The following is a 20,095-nucleotide window of genomic DNA, read 5'->3' on the forward strand; positions in this document are numbered from 1 at the left end:
CCTAATATACAAATAAGATATCTTGCCTATTTTATAGAAATCTCAAGTAGAGAGTTGCATTCCCTGAAATTGCCTTACAATCTGCTTTACCAGATTGGCTGTGAAACCTCTGAAAATAAAATCTGACAAGCAGACAAATTGTCTATAATCTGCAAAGGGTAGAAGACAAAAATCCAGGTGGGTATCAAACTGTAAAACATTTAAAATTCTATGACATTAGACTCAAGTTCAAAAGATTTTGGAGTTCAATCTAATTACTAACTGCTGAAAAAATCCAAATCTCGCATCAAGCTAAGTGAAAAGCCAAGAAGTATGGAAGCAGCAAGGCTACAGAACTAAGAGCAGAAGACGGACATGGTCACCTGAGTCCAGTCCCTCAGTTTACTCCTCCAAGTAGGAGGCCCTACTGCTGCTGTGAATGCTGGGTACAAACTCTAGACACTAAAAATCTGTATTAACCACGTTAGAGCAGTGAAGATGACAGTCTTCTCCTTCAACTGCCTGAGAAACATTTGGAAATGTATTTATTTGGGTGGTGAGGAGATAAAATGCTTTAAATAACTATGACATTAGATCATAATTGCTGGTTTACTTTCAAAGACAGCATCTTCTAAGGAATCTGGAGAATAAAACCTGACTTCCCTTGGTTGCTAATGTTCCAGGAAGTTCTGCGAGGAAGAGGTCAAATCCGAGAGCAGCCGAAAGCCCCTCGCAGCCTCTCTGTCTGGCCTGATGCCCCCACACTTCTCCGCCCAATGGGAACTTAGCCAAGCTTACTGAGTGACCAGGGAAACAGGCTGGCCTGCTCCAGGTCCCTGTGCTCCCTGAACTCTCTGTGTCTCTGTTCTGAGGAAGTGGGGCATGCTGCCTGCAATGTATCTGTCCCAGTTTCCTTACTGAGTCATTTCAGGCTTGTGCCCCTGGCCAATCCAAAGACGTGCTCCAGGGAGTGGACCAGGGAGCAGGCACAGACACTTTCTTTAGACTTCGACTAGAAATCGGCAGCCTCGGCCATCTAAACCACAGATCACCCTGACCGAGAGTGCGTAGGGGTGCCACTAGGGCAGGCAATGTGTACAGGTGGCGCCAGAGGCCAACAGGAAGCTTCCTGCCCAGTGAGGGCAAGTGCTCCAACAGCAGGCAAGAGGCGATTTCTAGAGCAAACTGGGTGTCCACGGCAGCAAGCGGTGCCTACAGCAGCGCTGCTCCCGAGTGCGGGAGGGTCAGACACCATATGCTGGGCAGGAAAGAGGAAAGGCGTTGTCCACAGCAGTGACCTTCACAGGCCTGGGCCCAGGTCAGGGCCTGTCATGGCAACAGGAAGCATGGAGAACAGGGCGTGTGCACAAGTGTGGAAGCATAGCAAAGCAGTGGAGGCCACGTGCACTGACATGAAGGAGTCGCCCACACGTGCCTGTCAGGGGCCCTCAGGCTGCGGGTGAGCAGGGCTCCAGGGCCTCAGTCAGCTGTGGTGCCCCCACTTCCTGCCACCTTGGCAGGCTTCTGGGCACTGATGTGGGGCATGGAGAAGTGGGGGTCACAATGGCTGAAGGAGAGGATATTTTACGAATGCCCCTGCCCCTCTTACCTGTTAAAAGGATCCTGTAGAAAACACTCCTTCCAAACCATGGAGGCTACAGCCCTGGACATCAGGTAAGAGTAGTATTTGGCACCATAGCCCACCAGGTGGCTGAATCTCAGCTGCCAGGCCTGCCCAAAAGAAACAGTGCAGGAAACAATTAGAGCCCTGCCCCGAGTCTGAGAATGCTACCCAAGAGCACACGGTAGAAGAGCTGCAAGCGTTTTCATTTCAGTTTCACTCCAGGTGGCCCGGTCTCCCCATCTGAATATTCTCACATTCTGTATACCAAGATGGGCTCAATGGGGTCTCCCTAACATTCCTATGTGAAAGCCCTACACCAGAATCTCAGAATGTGGTTGTATTTGGAAATACAGCCTTTAAAGAGAAGTCTAAGCTAAAATGAGGCTGGTATCCTCAGAAAAAGAGAACAGCTGGACACACAAATAGATACTAGGGGCAAAGCAAGGAGGACAGGCCACGTGAGGACAGAGAAGGAAGTCCACCATTTGTAATTCAGACAGAGGCCTCAGGAGAAACTAAACTTCCAAATACCCTGATCTTAGATTTCCAAGAATTATCTAGAATTGTAAGACACCAAATTTCTCTTGTTTAAGCCAACAAGCCTAGGGTACTTTATTATAACAGTCCTAGCAGACTAACAGGTACACAAACAGAATTTCACACCATATACATACAATCTGCAGATACACACACACACACACACATTCAAATATATGGTTATTCTTTCTAAGTGACTTTAATTAGTTATCTTGACTTTATTTTTATAACAGGATTATTTAGAAGAAGATGCTACAAATTTGGTTAGTTCAAAAGTTTTACTATGCAATGACTATTTGCTGCATTAAGTCTTTTTTTATGGGATCATTTTTCTAAAGCTTAGTATCTTGTATGTTTTACCCTAATTCTACTTTATAATAAAACAAAAAGGCACAGGAGAGAAATGGGATGCAACTGGACACACTGCTATATGAGACAGAGAATCTGGGAATGCTTCTTTTCCAAGATCAAGGCCAAGAACTGAAGGCAGCCACCAGCCACAGCAGCCTTGTGAGGAAGAAACCACCCGGCTCCCTGCTTTCTCTGAGCTGCTCTAATCATAACAGTGAATTGCTTTGTCTAAGCTCATCCCTTTGGGGTTCACATCTGTGACAGAAACATAAAGAGAAGCCCAGGAGGCAGCAGGAGGGATAACAGCAGACCCGAACCTTCCCTGGTCTTCCAATCAGCTGGGAACACTCCGCCTGGGACATCAGGAGAGGAGCCTTGAGAGCCTATGTGTCCCTTCTGGGCTTAAGGCTGTGGCCATCAGAAAGGCCACATGGGTTTTCACAGGACAGTACTGTCCCAGTGGAAGTGTCTTTTCCTACAAATATGGCTCTTTCTCTGAAAGTAGGACTTGCGAATATTTGCACTCTGTAGGTCAGCAGGAGGCAGTCACAGAGGGCAAACGCACGAGCTCTGGTGCCAAGCCCTGTGGCACAGGCACCAGGAGAGGCTGGATTGCGATCACTGTCTTCAGAGGACACACTTCCCCTCTTACTGTCTGTGCTTTTCTGAAATAAATCTGACAGTGCAGCCACCCACTTTTTCCAGAAATATGCTTTATCTGGCACTAAAACTGTTTGGAAAAAGCAAAGTCTTTTGAACAACTGTCATTCTCTAACAGATTTTATAACTCCTAGGAAAAATATAAATAAGATACAGGCCTTAGTACAGCTCTATAGGCAAACTCCAGTTAGTGTATCCAGGAGTCGGGTCCTGAAAAGATGGTTTCTACTTCACAGAAGTGTGGCAAGTCTTGGGGTACTCTGGGTGCCCCTACCACGTGGTAGCTTTCATGCTGAGGCGACATGCCAGTCACAATCTGACCGCATGCAGTGCTTTCAGACTATAACGGGTGGCACAGACTAAAGAAGCTTTACAGAAAGGGTGCATGAGTGCGTGGATCAGTGTAGGACGTGAGGCTGTGATGGCAGGAAAGCACAGCAATCCCTCAAGGTCCTTCCCCTTCAGCAAAAAGATGCGACAGGAAATGCAATGGCACCTTGGCAGCCACGTCCCCAAGGAAAGGGTCATGTGTGGCATGTCCCTAGGGGTGCACCCTGTGGGGCATCTGTGAAGTCAGCACCCAGCAAGGTGGCACAGCCCAACAGAGGTGTGGGGCTTGGCCACTCCTGTGCCAGGTAGGTGCGCCTGCATGGCTGTCACCTTGAGTCTGTGTCACAGCGATCAGATCTGTGCCCACCTTAACCCAGGGCATCCCTCACTCAGGAGCAGTACAGTCCCCACACAGCACCTCAAAACTGGAACCGTGCACACACACCTCACCCCCTTCCCACCCCCCGCCAACCTGGCCCTGGAGGCATGGAAGCTGAGAGAGGCCGACTTCCCACCCACTTGGGATGCAAGTGGTGCTTAAGGCAAAAGGCTCAGTATCCCCCATGGTCAAAGTCCCACACAGAAAACTCTCTCTGGCTTTATTTTTAGCTTCGAGTGCACACACAATTCTGGGTAATGTCTTATATTAATGTTTTTACTTTATGCTAGAATCTGAACCTACTAAATGCTGCTTTGAACACAGGGCCAGCTGGTGATTTCTCACACAGAGCGAATCTGGACATGCTGATATCTTTGGTAATAGAATATGGTTGCTATCTGAATTTGACACCTTACCAAGACCAGGCCAGTGCTATGAATAATACAAGCATCTCTCAAAGTGGAAGCCCCAGAATTACTAGCAGGGGTCTGGCCTTTGAAACTCTTCTTGGTGATCTTTCAGAATGTGTCTGGCAGCCTTTACATAGAGGGCAGAGCCTAATTCTGTTTAGATTTGACCTGAGTATAGTTTTGTTTTACTCTAAAAGCCAGCCTACTTCAGTGGGGCTTGATTTCAGCTAATATCTAGGTCCTCAGTTTCATTAACTTGTCACCAAAATTCCACATAAACAAAATAATGAAAATAAGACCTTTCAGAGCTGAAAAGAGACGCCAGGGTTTGTGCAGCATTCAGTCACCTAAGCTGCTACACTGCCTGCCTTGCGGGACCAGCTCTACTTGGACACAGGCTTGCTCGCTGGGTCTCGCTCTTAATTACAGGTTTCAGTTTGGTCCTACACCCTTCCCACACCTCAAGTCATGCTCAAGAAATTACACCCACCTGTCACCTTTTGTCAGAGGTTTGCAAGTTTATGACTGACCAAGACCTACAATTCCACTGTTGTATGAACACAAAGTTCCTGCTAACTGAACCCAATATTAAGTCCTTGTTTCCAGTTCACCCATTCATCCCGAAAAATGAAGACAGCGTTTCATACTGGGTTCTAGAATTGGGTCCTTCTTCCTTTGAAATCAAAGGTTTCTTCTTCTGAGAAGTATCTGTCAGTTGGATATTGTTTTCAACCTTTCTTTGATAGTTCATGTATAGATCTAGATTCAAAAACAAACAACTCAGAGGCCTTTGCATTTTCCTTTATTCTACCTCTAAAAGCTACAGACTTTCAAATCCTACACTATTCCAAGCACAGCTTCTCTGTTCTCTTTTACTTTTAAGGGCTGATGACTAAACTACATGTCCAATTTTTTATTTTTAGACAGGATCTCACTATGTTGCCCAGGCTGGACTCCAACTGTGATTCTTCTGTCACAGTCTCCCAGAGTGCCGGGCACCCAGGCCAGTGCCATCACACTGGGCTGGGCACAGGTATTCAAGCGTGTGCTGCTTTAGACAATCTCGGGAATCAGGAGCGTCTGGGCCCTGTGGATTCCATTTCCTGCCTTGGAACTCAGAGAACATGAGGCCTCTGAGGATTCTTTGCTTATCCCCTTGTCTAACTCCACTGCCCTCACAAAGGGGAGGGCAGCTGTCTACTTACTGTCCTCCCTTTCTAACCAGATCAAGTACGCACTCAGTGCTGAATGCGGGAACGAGTCTCTCAATTACACTATCGCATAGTGTACTGTTCTACTTCCAGTGGGATGTGTATAAAACATTTACCTAACTGCATTTCAATACAACTTTATTGCAGGAGCATTACAAACTGCATGGGAATAGAAATGATAGCTGCTTCCTTACAAGTAGTTCTGAACAGAAATTTTCTGAAAGTCATGGGCCCCATGCTCTGTCCAGGTTTAGCGTTGGCACAGTATCTGCTGGAATACAACAGGAATTCAATAGCATTCTTCTGGATGGCTACCTGCTAGACAGAGGGACGGATGGACAGACGCTACAGGACTTTTTCACAGTGATGCTCAATGTTATGACAGACTATTGACATCTTGCCCAGATGCAGAGCCCAGGAATTACATTAGCATCACAGACAAGAGATTTCCCAGTGCTAAAAACACATTTGAACCTCAGACTACTAGTGAGTTTTTTAAAAACCAGTTCTTTGACTGTATTATTTGACAGGTGTAAGCCTTTTGAGGCTAATTTTGGCATGAGACCATCAGGCAGAGAATCTGAGACGTGCCTCTTAGAATGTGAATTCTATCTCCTTCAGGCCTCAGAGGCTCCAGGGCTGGGCTGGCGGCAACACATAGCACACAAAAGCCCACTGTTCATGCATGCACCTGCTCTGATTAGGACCACGAACGGAAGACAGAAGGAAGCACACTGGCTCCTCAGGCTCGGCAGCACACTCTGTGGGGAGCATTTCACAGGACAGGAACCATTGGTATTCAGTGGTCTTTAACTGTCTGACTCCAATAGGGAGCAGAAGGAGATGCCCCTCACTTGCCTTGGCCCGTTCTTAACCTTTTCTTCTAATGTGTGTGTGTGTGTCTGAGCGTGTGTCTTTATTTCTGGGAATTCATACTCTAGTGTTTCTAACGAATACAAAGCACCTACTGACATTTTACCAAAACCCGTGAAACAACAGTGCCAGGGAAACAGGAATTCCTTCGGAACTTACAGTGACGTCAGATAGCCCCACACCTCTGCCACCCTGGGAACCTTGGATCACAGGAAACCAGGTGCCTGGCCCAGTCCTCTGCACTGCGGGGCAGGCAGCCAAAGCAGGAAATACCTGAGATTCAGTGGCTGTCTGAATCAGAGGTGCACAGGAACTTGTTGGGGAGCAGGGTGCAATCTCAGGCCTGTAGCTCACCCAGAACAAGTCCAGGAGACACAGACACAAAAGCAATTAGAAGCCACATTACCAGAAATCTCCGAGATGATGGCAACTGAAGGAGACAACTTAGTGCTTATACTGTTTAATTAATTTTGCACACCTATGTCTCCCCCAGAGCAAGAGTAAATTAAAAGCCACACACCTGAAATTTCTGAGATGATGGTTGTCATGGTTTATGTCAGTGGTCCCCAGGCCTCATGTATTTACATTATGATCTGTGATTGGCTCGTTGTATAGTGCTCGGACTGATGGTGTCAGTGCTGTACCCACATAGGGGTGGAGCCAGGATATAATGTTATGGTGGGAAGAAGGCGTGTCTTGCTCTCTTGCCAGTTTCTGCCTTGCTATTTGCAGCCGCCATGAAATGTGGCCCCACCATGCCACCCTGCCTTGGAGCCAACTGAGTATGGACTGAAACCTCCAAAAACTGTAAGAAATAAACCTTTCCTTTCCCAACTTTGGGCATCAGTTATTTTGTCTTGGTGATGAGTAACAGGTAACTAAGACAATGGTAAATACTTGGTGCTGAAGCTGTCTGGTCGACTTTGTAAGCCCGTGCCTGGTGATCGGAGCATCGATTTAGAGGATAACAGTATGTATTATAGTGACTATGGCTGGCTTCCTACTGTCTTTTTGAAGTCCAGTATCATTACCATTGTTTTGTTTTGTTTCATCTTGTTTTAGTCTCATAAAAGAAAAGAAAAGAAAATGAAATAAAAGTCTGGTGAACTACTGCTCAGTGTCATCCAGTGGAAGGGCAGGTTGGCAGAAAAGTTATGGTGTGTTCTCATCTGCCATATGCACCAGACCTGATACCATTCAACTGCTGGTCTTCCCCAAAGTCAAAATCACCATGAATGGAGTTAGTCATCAAGACAGCCAAAGCAGTGCAACTAATGACACTAACAGAGGACTTCCAGAACCACTTCAGCAAGTGGTAAGCACAGTGAGTGTGTTTGAGGAGAGGGAAGCATTTCGAGGGGGATTAACAGCAGTGTATCTTTAGCTGTAACACATTTTCATTTATTGGATGAAATATGGGAAGACGATATCTACTGGAGATAATGAAAAACAACCAAGAAGCACAGAACTAGAACCAAGAAATAACTGACTCTTTCCCAATCAGCACTTGTTAACATGGCTCCCTCTGTTGCTGTAACATGTCAAGAAAGACACATTCCTCCTTCATTCTGAAGAAACCATGCTCGAGTAACACAGATTATGAGGAAATGAGGATTTTAAGTCAGGGGGACCAGCCCAGGAGAGCAAGGGAGACCTCAGCAGGAAGAGCTCCACATGTCCATGCCACCATAGGCTGCTCTGTGCATTGAGGAAACCACAGAGACAAGGTCCAGGTGCCAGAAGTATACGGTGATGCTCTGCCTCTGTGCAGCCATGACCTCCCTGCAAAGGAGGTGGATATCTGTGTGGGATCAGACCAAAACTATGAAGGGAAACCACTGAGGAGGACAGGAACTGTGATTCAGAAGGGACAGCAGCTTTTCTAGAGCGAGAATAAAGCCCCGGCACTGCGGCACGCAGTGGGAGAGGTGAGCCCAGGGCTGTGGGCAATCTTTATTCCATGGGGCCCTGGTACCGAGCTTGAGAACCAAGGATTCTGCCTGCTGGGGGCCTCAGCTATGCAGACTACCTACCCTGTAAGACCAACTTAGAAGAAAGAGAGGGAAAGGTCAAATGGAATAATTTAATGTCAAAGAAAGCTCATTAACTCACTGCATTCAACAAGGTGAACCTTGCAGTTTCTTCCTTTGGTCCCTTACAGTTCCAGTGTCATCTCCTGCCCCTCTTCCCTCACCCTCTTTGATCCGGTCACCCTGGTCAACTTGCTGGTCTGAAAACAGCCACCAACCAAGCTCTGAGACTGCACATTCTTCTCTCTGCTCTTCTCACAGCCTGAGGCAGGCTTCACGTGGAATTTATTTGCCTGGCTCAGTCTCACTTTAGTCAATGTCTGCCCAAATCATACTTTTTCCCTTGCATTAAGTCTTCAGCTAGGGACCCAGCTCCATGTAAAGGCCCTAGGTTCAATCCTCAGGACCAGAAAAAATATATCACACATCTTTCCAAAATTCATCGGACACCGTAATATGCTGGGCCCTGGATAACAAGGACCCTGCACACTCACAGCCACACAGTCCGTTGCAGGACAAACATTAGATAAATGATCACCACGTGACCCAGTGCGCTGCATGGCCATCACCAAATCCACACTCTCCCTTAATCCTCACCTGCCGCTGGACACGTTAAATAAGAGAAAGTGAGGGAAGAGCTCGCGCTGTGCTGGCCCCGGGCAATGGCTCCATTTGTTAGCTACTGACCTCGTTCTTTCACACACAGGAAGATACTATGCATCACACGGTAGCTCATGACTAGGACCCTGGCTCCCACAAACACACACAGGATGATAAAGAGAATAAGCAGAACTAGGTCCAAATGACTGCAATTTCACATATAATTCATATTTGTAAGTCCAAATTCTTTTTATAATTAGTTTCACTATTCAATGAGATTACAAAGATGTCAACAAATAGGTATAACAAATAACTTTCTATATAGGGCACACATCTGAGTTTCTGAAGCGATAAATCAGAACTAAAACAATACCATTATGACCTTTTATGAACCTCTCCTAGGACCAGGTATGGAGGGGCTGGGGGAACTCCACAGAGCTGCCTGCAGTCACAGGGTGTCTTGAGAAGTTTGTGTCATCTAGGACCTGCACTTTCCTGTCCTCACCTCCCTGGTTCATACCTAGCAACCTTCACCTAAAAATAACTCTAAAGGAGGCTCACGCAGTGTTCTTGGTTGGAAAAACTGCGGCTTTCCAAATGTATTTTCTAATTCTCCTCGTGGAAGATCCCTCCAGGCACAAGAACAAGTGCATCCTACCAGCTCTCTTTACATCGCCCAAGAGGCACACACGCTCGACATGCAGAGTTAGGAAACACCTCTCGCCAAGGGCTGCGTGCCTGCTGGATGGAACCGAGTTAATAAAGAGGCAAAAAACAGCTTCACCTCCCACAGGAGTACTTAATAGCCACCTCCCCTGCCCCTCGGTAATCTCATGAAGGCATTCCAGAGGTTTATTAACCGCATACTCTCAAATACAGCCCAGGGCCCATGATAATGTATCATGCACAGGTCGTGTTACTACCTGCATTTTGTACGGCATAATGACAGCAATAAAATACATGACTGAGCTGCTGAAATTACCAGGATGGCTGCTTTCTATCAACCTGTCATCAACCCGGCCTGACTGTCTCATCCAGGAATTTCCAAAATTCCCGATGAAACAGCTTTTAGCAATTTTTTACAAGAAAGAAATAGAATAAAAGAAAGAAAGGAGAGAGAAAGGAAGGAAAAGAAACAAAGAAGAAAAGGAAGAGAAAGTAAGCGAGTGGGTCACAGTTGTAGCTGTAAGACGTGGAGCTCGTGGGTAGTCCCCAACTTTATGTTACAGGAATTTAAAAAGTTAGATAAAAATACTCAGCACTATTAAAGTTAGCACACACATGAAGTAGCACTGAAGTGTTATAACTAATCATAAAGTATACCAACTAGCATAACATGACGATGCTATTTCGTACGCTACACAGAAGTTGTATATCAATACGTGATTTTCTTGGTATCTCTTATATTTCACAGTTCAAAGGAGCATATTCAAAAGTCAGCGGTGACAGATGGACTGCTTAAGAGAAGAAGAACTGATGGCCTCTCTGTTCTTTTTAAGTCTACAGGTGATTAAGTTGAATTGTATCCCACCTAACGGCACCCAGGAAGGACATCCTTTGAGATAGTTGACCTCTAGCTTCCACAGTGGTTCTGTTGCCTCCTCCATGGGGTTAAACTGAGGCCATTGTGACCTAGACAGCCTTTCCCTGCTCTAAGGCATGTTGTTGATGGATTTTAGTTGATATAAAAGTCAGACACTACATAGCTCATTCTAAGTACATCCAACACAGGAATTCTTGTATACTCAGGAGACACCACCACTCGCTCATTCTGAAACCCTCTTCCTCTCATCAGGAAGAACCCACACTCCCTGGCAAAGGCCATCCTCTATTCCTCTGCCCAGTCCCTCAGAACCACTGTTTCATCTTCTCTACTGATTCACTAGTTCTGAGACTTCATGGTGATGGCTTCATACAGTGTGTGACCTTTGTGCCTGGCTTCTCTCGCCACTTGGCACATCTAAGGGTCCTTCATGCTGCAGCATGTGCCAATACTTGATTCTTTTTATTTATAGACAATAATTCACTGCTGGACACAAGCACTTCTGTCTATCTGTCCATGTGCTGAAGGATATTTGGACTGTTTCTACTTTCTGGCCATTGTGAACAACGATGTATGAGCTTTCACGTGCAGAATTGGGGAGGGGAGTGTTCTCAGTTCCCGAGTGGAGCCCATTCCAGCTACAAGTAGAATTGCTGGGTCACCCAGTGACTCATTTCTGGAGGACTGGAAGCCTGTTTCCCAAAGGTGCTGCCCACTTTACGCTCCCATCAGCAGTGTATGAGGGTTCTGATTTCTCCACATCTGTAAGACACTTGTCTTACCCACCCTTTTTATAATGGTGTCCAACCCAGTACAAGCAGAATAACACCTCACTGCAGGTTTCATGTGATTAATGACACTGCGTTCGTCTCATGTGCTACTGACTTTCTCTTGATCTTCCTTGGAGAAGTATCTGAAACATTTTGCCCATTTTTAAATTGAGTTGTTTTGCTTTTTTTGTTGTTCAGTTGGTTTAGAGTTCTTTATATTTGTATATACTGGACTTTAAACATTTGTCACATTCCTCTCTACTATGGGTTGTCACTTTGCTTTCATAGTGTATTGTAAATAAAAAAATTTTTGGGTACTGGGGATCAAACTCACAACCTTGCACTTGCCAGGCAGGTGCTGTGCCACTGAGCTATGTCCCTGGCCCCAACATTTTAAATTTCAATGAGTTCAAATTATCTTTTCTTTCTTTGGTTGCTTGTGGTAGTACATCTAAGAAACCACTGCCTAATGCAAGGTAACAAATATTTACATGAACAGACTCAGTTCTTTAATCTGTTCCTAGCGTATTTTAAGAGCCCTTGCATGTGGAATTCTACCATTCTTTACAGGACAATTTTTCCCTTATTTAGCTATCTTGGCACTCTTATAAAAACTCAAATGACCATAAGTGAATGTGTTTCTAGACTCTTGGGTGTATACCAAGGATTTACCCTGTGACAGGACCACACAGTCCTGATTACTGTACCTTTGCAGAAGTGCTGAAATGGGAAAACATGAACCCTCCTACTTTTTTCTGAGACTCTTCTGGGTATTTTGGGTCCCTTCCTTCTCTATCGGAAATTTTATGTTTATTATTGCAAAAAGATAGCTGAGAATACAATAGAGATTACGCTGAATTCCTATCCATGAACATGAGACAAGTTTCCATTTACTTAGGTCTTCTTTAATTTCTTTCAATAATATTTTGTAACTTCTTACTTTTCTTCCCAAGTAATTTATTTTTTTATAACGCTATTCAAAATGGAACTGTTTTTAAATTTTCTTTTTCTAAATAAAAACAACTGATTGTTGTATTAATCTTAACCCTGATAAGTCCTTTTATTCTAATAGTTTTGGGGGGTATGCCTCATGATTTTTTGTATACAAGACAGATAATTTTATTTCTTTCTAATATGAATGCTTACTTCTTTTTCTTGCCTAGTAGTTCTATCTAAATTCTCTATTGTAATATTGAAAAGAAGGGACAACGGCACATACTGTTGTCTTATTCTAGTCTTCAGGGAAAATTTTCAATCTTTTATCACCGAGTATGAGGTTAGTGTGGACCTTTCCTAGATACACTTCGTAGGCTATGGGTCTGATTCTTCATTCTTCTGATTCTTCATTCTTATCTTCAATTAATGTCAGTCAACTCTCAAGTCGTGACAATTTTATCACCATATAGTCCTTGTGCAGTAGCTTCCGCTCTTTGCTGCATCCTTACTGTCAGTGCCTAGATTCCAATACTGTGCATCATTTCTTTAGGTTATAATGCCTTTAGGACAGGGTATTTTGTGACAGAGTTACATTAACTAAACAAGATAAAGATGGTATGATGTGAAACCAGGGAGGATCAAAATACATTATGTGACGTATGAATCTGCCAAAATGAAATCCATCAATCCGTATTAAACATATAGATAGAGGTGGGGAGGTGAATGGAGGGACAAACAAATTGACTGATTGACAGGGAAAAATGCTACGGAAAAGGACAAAGGTAACAAGAAGCCACTGGAAATAAAAATAGTATTACCAAAACCAAAACAAAAAAAAAAAAAAACAAAAAAAAAAACAAACAAACAAACAAAAACCAGAGCAGAAGGATAAAATCAAAAAGAACATGAAGCAGAAGAACAGAAAAACTGCAAGGAGGAGCTTCTGTTCCCTTAGCAGGGTGATGTGATTATTTCCAACCCTCCTGAATAAAACAACTAAATGTGGATAAAATCCATTTTTAAAAACTGTGGGTTGTGAGACAAGAGAATAAAATATCAAAATTGTCTAGTGGGTTGCTTTCACAAATAAAAAATTGCTGTTTTAAAATATATGGGTAAAAGTCACAGTATTTTATATTTGTTTTGATCTACCACTTCAATAGATTCTGTTTTTCCAACTTTCCAGCTCTAGCTTTCAGTCCATCCTCCGCATTAAAACCTTAACTACTTGCCAAAGGTCACACCTGCTCCTGTCAGGATTCTGCTTACACCCTGCACCCTGCCCAGGCCTCTCCACTCCTCCAGGAGCCTGTGAGGTCCCTCAGCAGACACAGGGACTCAGCTCTTGTACTCAACCGCACCCAGCAGCCCCTGCTGCCACACCAAACTCCCTTTGGACAGCAAATCTGGATAACACATTCACTAGCCGCCTTCTAACACAGCTCAGTCATTTTTGACTCCATGAGGCAAAATTCAGCCCCTGCCTAGTCCTGGGCACCAGGTCCTATCGTCTCCACGCTAGGCTCACAGACTCCTCTGCCCAGTGAAGCAACACGGAGGCGAGAGATGCTGCTGCTGGGATGAAATGGGAGCTATGGTTCTCCTGTTCTACATAACTTAGTTTAAAAATGTCTCTGTATGAAAAAATTTTATAGCTGATTCAAGAAAGAAGCAAAACAATGCAGCAAGACAGGTTAACATTGAGTTTTTCAAACAGTGGCTCCTTACAAGCTGGGGGCTCATAATATGAAAGGCTGTGCTGAGCAAGCAGTAAGAAACAGAAGGCACCAGGGCACCTGCGCCCAATCAGGGCAACTTCCATGGTGCTCCTGTTTCAGCTTTTCACCACCCCCCGCTCCCGCATATACTGGTACAGTAGATCAGATCAAAATGTGAAATGCATTGCTTACTATGGGTTTGGTCAATGAGTTAACAGTGCAAGAACAAGAAAGAAAAATTGGTGCTACTACACTAGGAAGAGAGGCCCAAAACAAAACAGCAGTGAAAAAGTTTAAGATGAGCATACACACAGCATGTGCCGATTTTATCCAGCAGGCGAGGGGACCTGCAGGGAGAAGGACCTCTGTGGCTCTCTATGGGCAGCACATTAAAATTATTTCTGTTTTTGTAACACTGAAGCAGACTGCAGATTCTCAGTAATGTCACATCTCTATGATCCCATTTCTACAGTTTCCTGTCTTCATGTATACATAATCTGACCATCTAAACAAAGAAAGAGGAGTTGCAGGTCATAGGTTAAAGTTAGAAGTCAGTTTTCACGAACCATGCCAAGACATACAATCCTTGGAAAGAAAAGACAATGAATTTCAGAAACAATCGTAATAAATCAAGCACGTAAAATTCAGGCTGAGTTAGCAGTATTATACCAAGGCACAGTGCAGGAGTAGACAGCATACTGTGCTCATGTAGGGTGTTATCACTGGCAAAGCTGGGAAAAATGAATAGAGGATGCATTTTTACAACTTAGGAGTTTTAAACTATCTCAAATAAGATGTCATTATTCTCCAATATCTCACTTTTTTCCCTATTCACTTTGATTCAATACAGGACTGGTGCAGTTTTTCAGAGGATACACCAAGTTTTTAGGAGGGAAAATGAGTTAGAAAAGTGTTTATGAGAGCCAACAGATCCGTATCTGCCTGCAGGCAGCCAGCAAGGGCAGAGAGAACCAGATCAACTTCCACCTGCTGGGCCACCAATGGTAGAAGGCTTGCTTCCTATGGACAGCCAGTGGGAACAGGGACATGCAGCCAGTTAAGTCCTGTCACCCCACCCACAGGCCACCATTGGAGGTCCCTGCTTCCTTCAAGCAGCCATAATCCATTGGGAGAATCAGACAAACACACTTCTGTCTGCCTGTCACCATCACAGAATTCCCAATGTAGACACACAGGCTGAGAGAAGCAGCCCCACCTCCACGTACCCGCCCATCGGAGAAGCCCCAGTGTAGCTGCAGAGGTCTGGAGAAGCCCACCCCATGCACTACCTCTCTGTAAACCAGGGATCAGAAGAACCCAGGTGCCTGTCCTACTCCCCTACATGGCAGAGGACAGCCAATGTGGGAAGTGCCTGGGACCCCACAACCAGCTTGTTGGAAGGAACCCAGGAGAATGTCAATTCAAAGGAGCAAAAGGCAATCTCAGACCTCCAGCCTACAGAGAACAAGTCTGGGAGATACAGTCATGGAAGAAAATAGAAGTTTCACACCTGAAATCTCTGAGAGGAGGACAACTGAAGTAAGGAAATAGCTTCTTTATGAGACTGTAAAAGTAATCCGATCAGAAATAATGTCTCAGGTAAAAGAAGAAATCACAAATATAATGAAAGAATTGCTCAGCAGGTCTAAAACAGACACAGACAAAAAAGAGGGGCATAGGAAAATGATGGAAACTTTGAATGAACAATATAGAAAGGAATTACAATGCATGAAACACATTCAAAGAGATACCCAGGAAATTAAAATGTTGATTGAAAGCTGGCAAAACCACTAGAAAGAGACTAAAGATAGACTTTCCCTTGAAGACAGGATTACAGGATGAAAGGAAAGATCTTTTAAAAGTAAGAAGGAACTAGGAAATAATTCAGCAATGCAAAGAGACATAACTGAAGAGTGATAGGTACCAGCAAGAAGCAGGGATCCACACAAATGAGAGCAGAAAACTTCCCAAACAAGGGGAAAGGATCTAGTTATTCAGATACATGAGGCATTCAGAACTCCAAGTAGCCATAACCAAAGTAAATCTACACCCACACATATAATAATCAAGATCCCTCAAATTCAGCACAAAAACAGAATATTAAAAGCTGTTAGAGAAAAGAAACAGATCACCTATAAAGGAAAACCAATCAGAATCATGGAGGACTTCTCAACACAAATGATCAAATCAAGAAGAGCCTGGAATAAAGTGTTTCAAATCCTGAAAAAAAAAAAAAAAAAAAAAAATTTCCAACCCAGATTGATGTATCCTGCAAAACTATCTTTCAAAGTTGATGGAAAAATAAGATACTTCTATGATAAAGAACACCTGAAGGAATTCATGACCACCAAACCAACCTGACAGACAATGCTAAAGGATATCCTAGAGGGAGATAAAGATGACCATAGTTCCAGGAACAGCAGCAGAGGAGGATCTCCAAACAGGACAGGCAAGTGCAGGAAGGGGAAAAGTGGAGGGCCAACAGCAGGAGGATAGCATAGCAGAGACGAACCAACATATGATCGTTGTAACCATTAATATAAATGGCCTCAATTCACCAATAAAAAGAAACACAGGGAGAGTGGATCAAGAAACAAGATCCATCAATATATTGTTACCAGAAACACCATAACCTAAAAGGAAATTTAGGCTGAAAATCAAAGGAGAGAAAACAACTGTTACATGCACCAGGAGACCAGAAAAAAGTAAGGGTAACTTGCCCATCAACAACAGAATGCATAAGAAAGATAGGATGTTTTCATATACCGGAAAGCTACCCAGCTATAAAATAGGATAATCTCAAGGCTTTGTAGGTAAATGGATACAACTGGAGGTCATGTTCATTGGTGAAATAGTTTGAATTCATACAGGTGAGCACTAGCAAAAAAGATAGGAGTTAATGGGATCTAAAACACAGTGGATATTACAGAAGTGACAGGGAGGAAACACCTAGGAGGAAAAGGTGGTAGCCAACGTTAATTTCTTATTGTCTTGTGTTGAACTCTTGTAATGTTTTCACGATTTTGTTAGGTTTGGTTCTGTTCTGTCTTGGTTAGATTGTACTGTATGTGATGGTACGGGCAGCTATTTTGAACATAGTGGGATGTATTATAGTAATCATGGTTGGCTCCTATTATCTTGTTTTGAAGTCCTATAATGCCTTCATTCTTTTGTTTAATTGGTTTTTTTGTTTTGTTTTGATTTTATTATGTGTGATGGTATGAACAGCTATTTTGAAAAAAAACGAGACATTATATAACCATTATTCATTTCCTGTTATCTAGTTTTGAAGTCCTGTAATACTTTCATTCTTTTGATTGGTTTTAGTTTGTTTTCTATTATTTGATTTCACTGTGTATGTATTTTGAAGAGAACAAGAGACTAATTTATGGTAGCCATTGTTGATTTCCTATTGTCTTGTCTTGAAGTTCCATAATGCTTTCATTCTTTTGTTTTGATTGGCTTTATACTATTTCGTTTTATTTGATTGTATTGTGTGTGAAGGGATAGATAACTGTTTCGAAGAAAAGAGAAATCATGGTAGCCACTGCTGATTTCCTGTTGTCTTGTTGTGAAGTCCTATGTTGCTTGCATCGCTCTGTTCTGATTTGCTTTGTTCTGTTTTTTTTCATTCTCTTTAAAATAAAATTTTTAAAAAAGAAAAAGAGGTTATGGTACAAATATATACCCTAGCATTTGATTTATAGACATCCATTACTTCCATTTAAAGGACTTCGTGGTATGAGAGAGTTGTTTAGACTATACTTTGGCTTTATAGTAAGCGGAAAAAAGTTATTGCTGTAATTGTATAAATCATTTCAAATACTGTTTAATTTTGGCTGTTAAGGGTCTTGAGTTTTTCTAAATGTTCTGAGAAAGTTTGGTTCACTTTTCACTCTCCATAAATCAGCAAACATTTCAAAGCTTCCCGGAGACATAGAAAAACACACACATGTGAAAGAGTGACTGCATTACCACTAAGAGCTCTGAAGATAGTGTACATTAGAGAAAGCAGCGCACTGGGGTCTCTTTCAAAGCTGAACAATATACACCCGGCAAACGGAGATGTGCCCGGGCACCCACATTAACCCATCAATGACTGCGTGCGGCCCTGGAAAGCCACAGAGAACCCAAGTCCACCACACCGGCACCTGGCTGTGTGCTTTCATGGGGACTGCTGGTGGCCTGGGGACAGCTGCCCTGGCGGAGCAGAGATTGCGCCAAAGTCACAAACACAGGCATGCTGAGACACATACTTCAGTCTCTTTGTCTGAAATTCTAGGTTCTTCTGATTTCTAGATTTCAGCTTTTCCTGCTGAAACCCATCTTATGTACAACTGGTGAAATTATTTTTCTCTATCACCTCTTTCGACTTCTACATCTTTGATTATACTACAACAACAACACTACCTGGCATTTGTTTGCTATCTGCCTGTGCTAGGCACTGGGCTCACACTTCTGACTTACGCAGCATTTCACCTGCTCCTCACCACAGCTCGAAGGGTTAGACCCCGCTCTCCGACGGAGGAAGACCTACCTGAGGGACAACCAGGCCATACGGTTTTAAAGCCCTCCAAGCTGTGCTACACCTTTCTTACACTGTGCCTCCGTAAGCGCCTGTCCTCAGGGGACCACCTCTGCTCCCGCTCCACCGCCCTACACAGAGCTTCACTTCACACAACCGGTTCCCACACAACTTTCCAGCTCCTCTCTTTGGAATGCAAACACACTACTCTTTATGTGCAGTGATTTCTTTTTGTTGTTGCTATCTCGACATAGGGTCTCAATCTGTCACATAGTCTAGCCTTGAACTCACTGTGTAGCCCAGTATGGCCTCAGACTTGCAGAGATCCTCCTGCCTCAACTCCTGAGTGCTGGGATTATAGGTGTGCCCCACTACCCAGTTTCAAAAATACACATGCCTTACTAGCCTGCTTCCAAATCACAAGTCAAAACAAAATTCCATTCAAACCATAAAAAAGACAAGAAGGCTCACTTTTACACTATTATTTTAGCATTATTTTAAAAGTTCAAGCCACTGAACTGGTCAAAGTCAAACAGAAAACTAAATATCAGAAAGGGCACCCAAAGGATTATCTATAAATGCTTGGAGAAATATATACTTAGAAAAATCCCTAAAATATGTTTACTAAGTAGCAAGAATGGTGTCAACTGATTGCCAACCACAGAATTAACAAACTAAAACAACTTCCTTAGCATCAATGACAAAGAGCTAAATAAAAGGGATACAGAATGGGTTCCTTTAGGATACGATTAACAAGGGACTTCTATGAACACGGTAAATGTGTCACAGTGTGAAAGGTCTAATTAACGGAATATGGCATAGTGGACAAAGGCTCATTAACCAATCAATCATTAACATAAATCCACACACAGTAACCCAACCTGCTAAGAATTTCTCAAACGGCAAACTCAGAAATGAAGCAAATCTGTACACAAGAACTCATCATTTGACAACGGCCTTTTCAAATCTACAGGAAAAAGACAAGATATTCAAAAATCAACTAGAAAAACTAAAGTTGGCTCCATCTCCTACCTTATCCCAAAATTGTTAAACAATTTAAACAAGCAAAATATAAAATCATGAAAATACTAGGGAAATATGGGCAAAAATTTAAAGTCTTGGGGTTGACAGAAAGGTGACAGCATTAACTAACATCAATAACACACAAAATCGACAAAAACAATCTGCTAAATATTTTAAAAAATCAAACAAGGAGTTGACAGCAAGAGTGAACAGAGCATAAAAAAGAAAACATGCCTCCTTCCTGCCCTTACAATGTATGCCGGCTCCACCCCAGGGCAGGTACAGCACTCACACCACCAATCCCAGTGGCAGACAACAAACCAATCAAGAACTTTAGATTCAGCTGCCTCCATGACTATGAGGCTTGGAGGGGCAGCTAGACATAAACCACAATTCACGACCATGTGACAAATCCAAATGACACAGACACTTATCAAGTTAGTAGAGATTATACAAAAAGTCACTTTGGTGTCAGCGTTGCTTCATGGGAGGATAAACAGCTTGGCAGGAGCGGTTGGTCAGGCTACGCCAAGGTTCAATGCAGTAACGTGAATCCTAAGCTCTGCTCATCCTTTGAGCACACAGCTCGCCTATTT

The 20,095-nt window shown here is 43.4% G+C and overlaps 1 protein-coding gene across 2 annotated transcripts in view; it reads right to left on the reverse strand.

The window, feature by feature from the left end:
* Mipep (mitochondrial intermediate peptidase) overlaps window positions 1-20,095 on the reverse strand; it is a 133,069-nt gene that overhangs the window by 25,107 nt on the left and 87,867 nt on the right. For both annotated transcript variants that reach the window (XM_013141136.3, XM_003477396.5), the window contains exon 17: window positions 1,589-1,710. In XM_013141136.3, the coding sequence (XP_012996590.1) occupies window positions 1,589-1,710 (122 nt within the window). The remainder of the gene's footprint in view (window positions 1-1,588; window positions 1,711-20,095) is intronic.

This window comes from Cavia porcellus, unplaced genomic scaffold (genome assembly GCF_034190915.1).
Source record: "Cavia porcellus strain 051 isolate PalLab524CR breed Dunkin Hartley unplaced genomic scaffold, mCavPor4.1 scaffold_21, whole genome shotgun sequence".
NCBI lineage: Eukaryota > Metazoa > Chordata > Mammalia > Rodentia > Caviidae > Cavia > Cavia porcellus.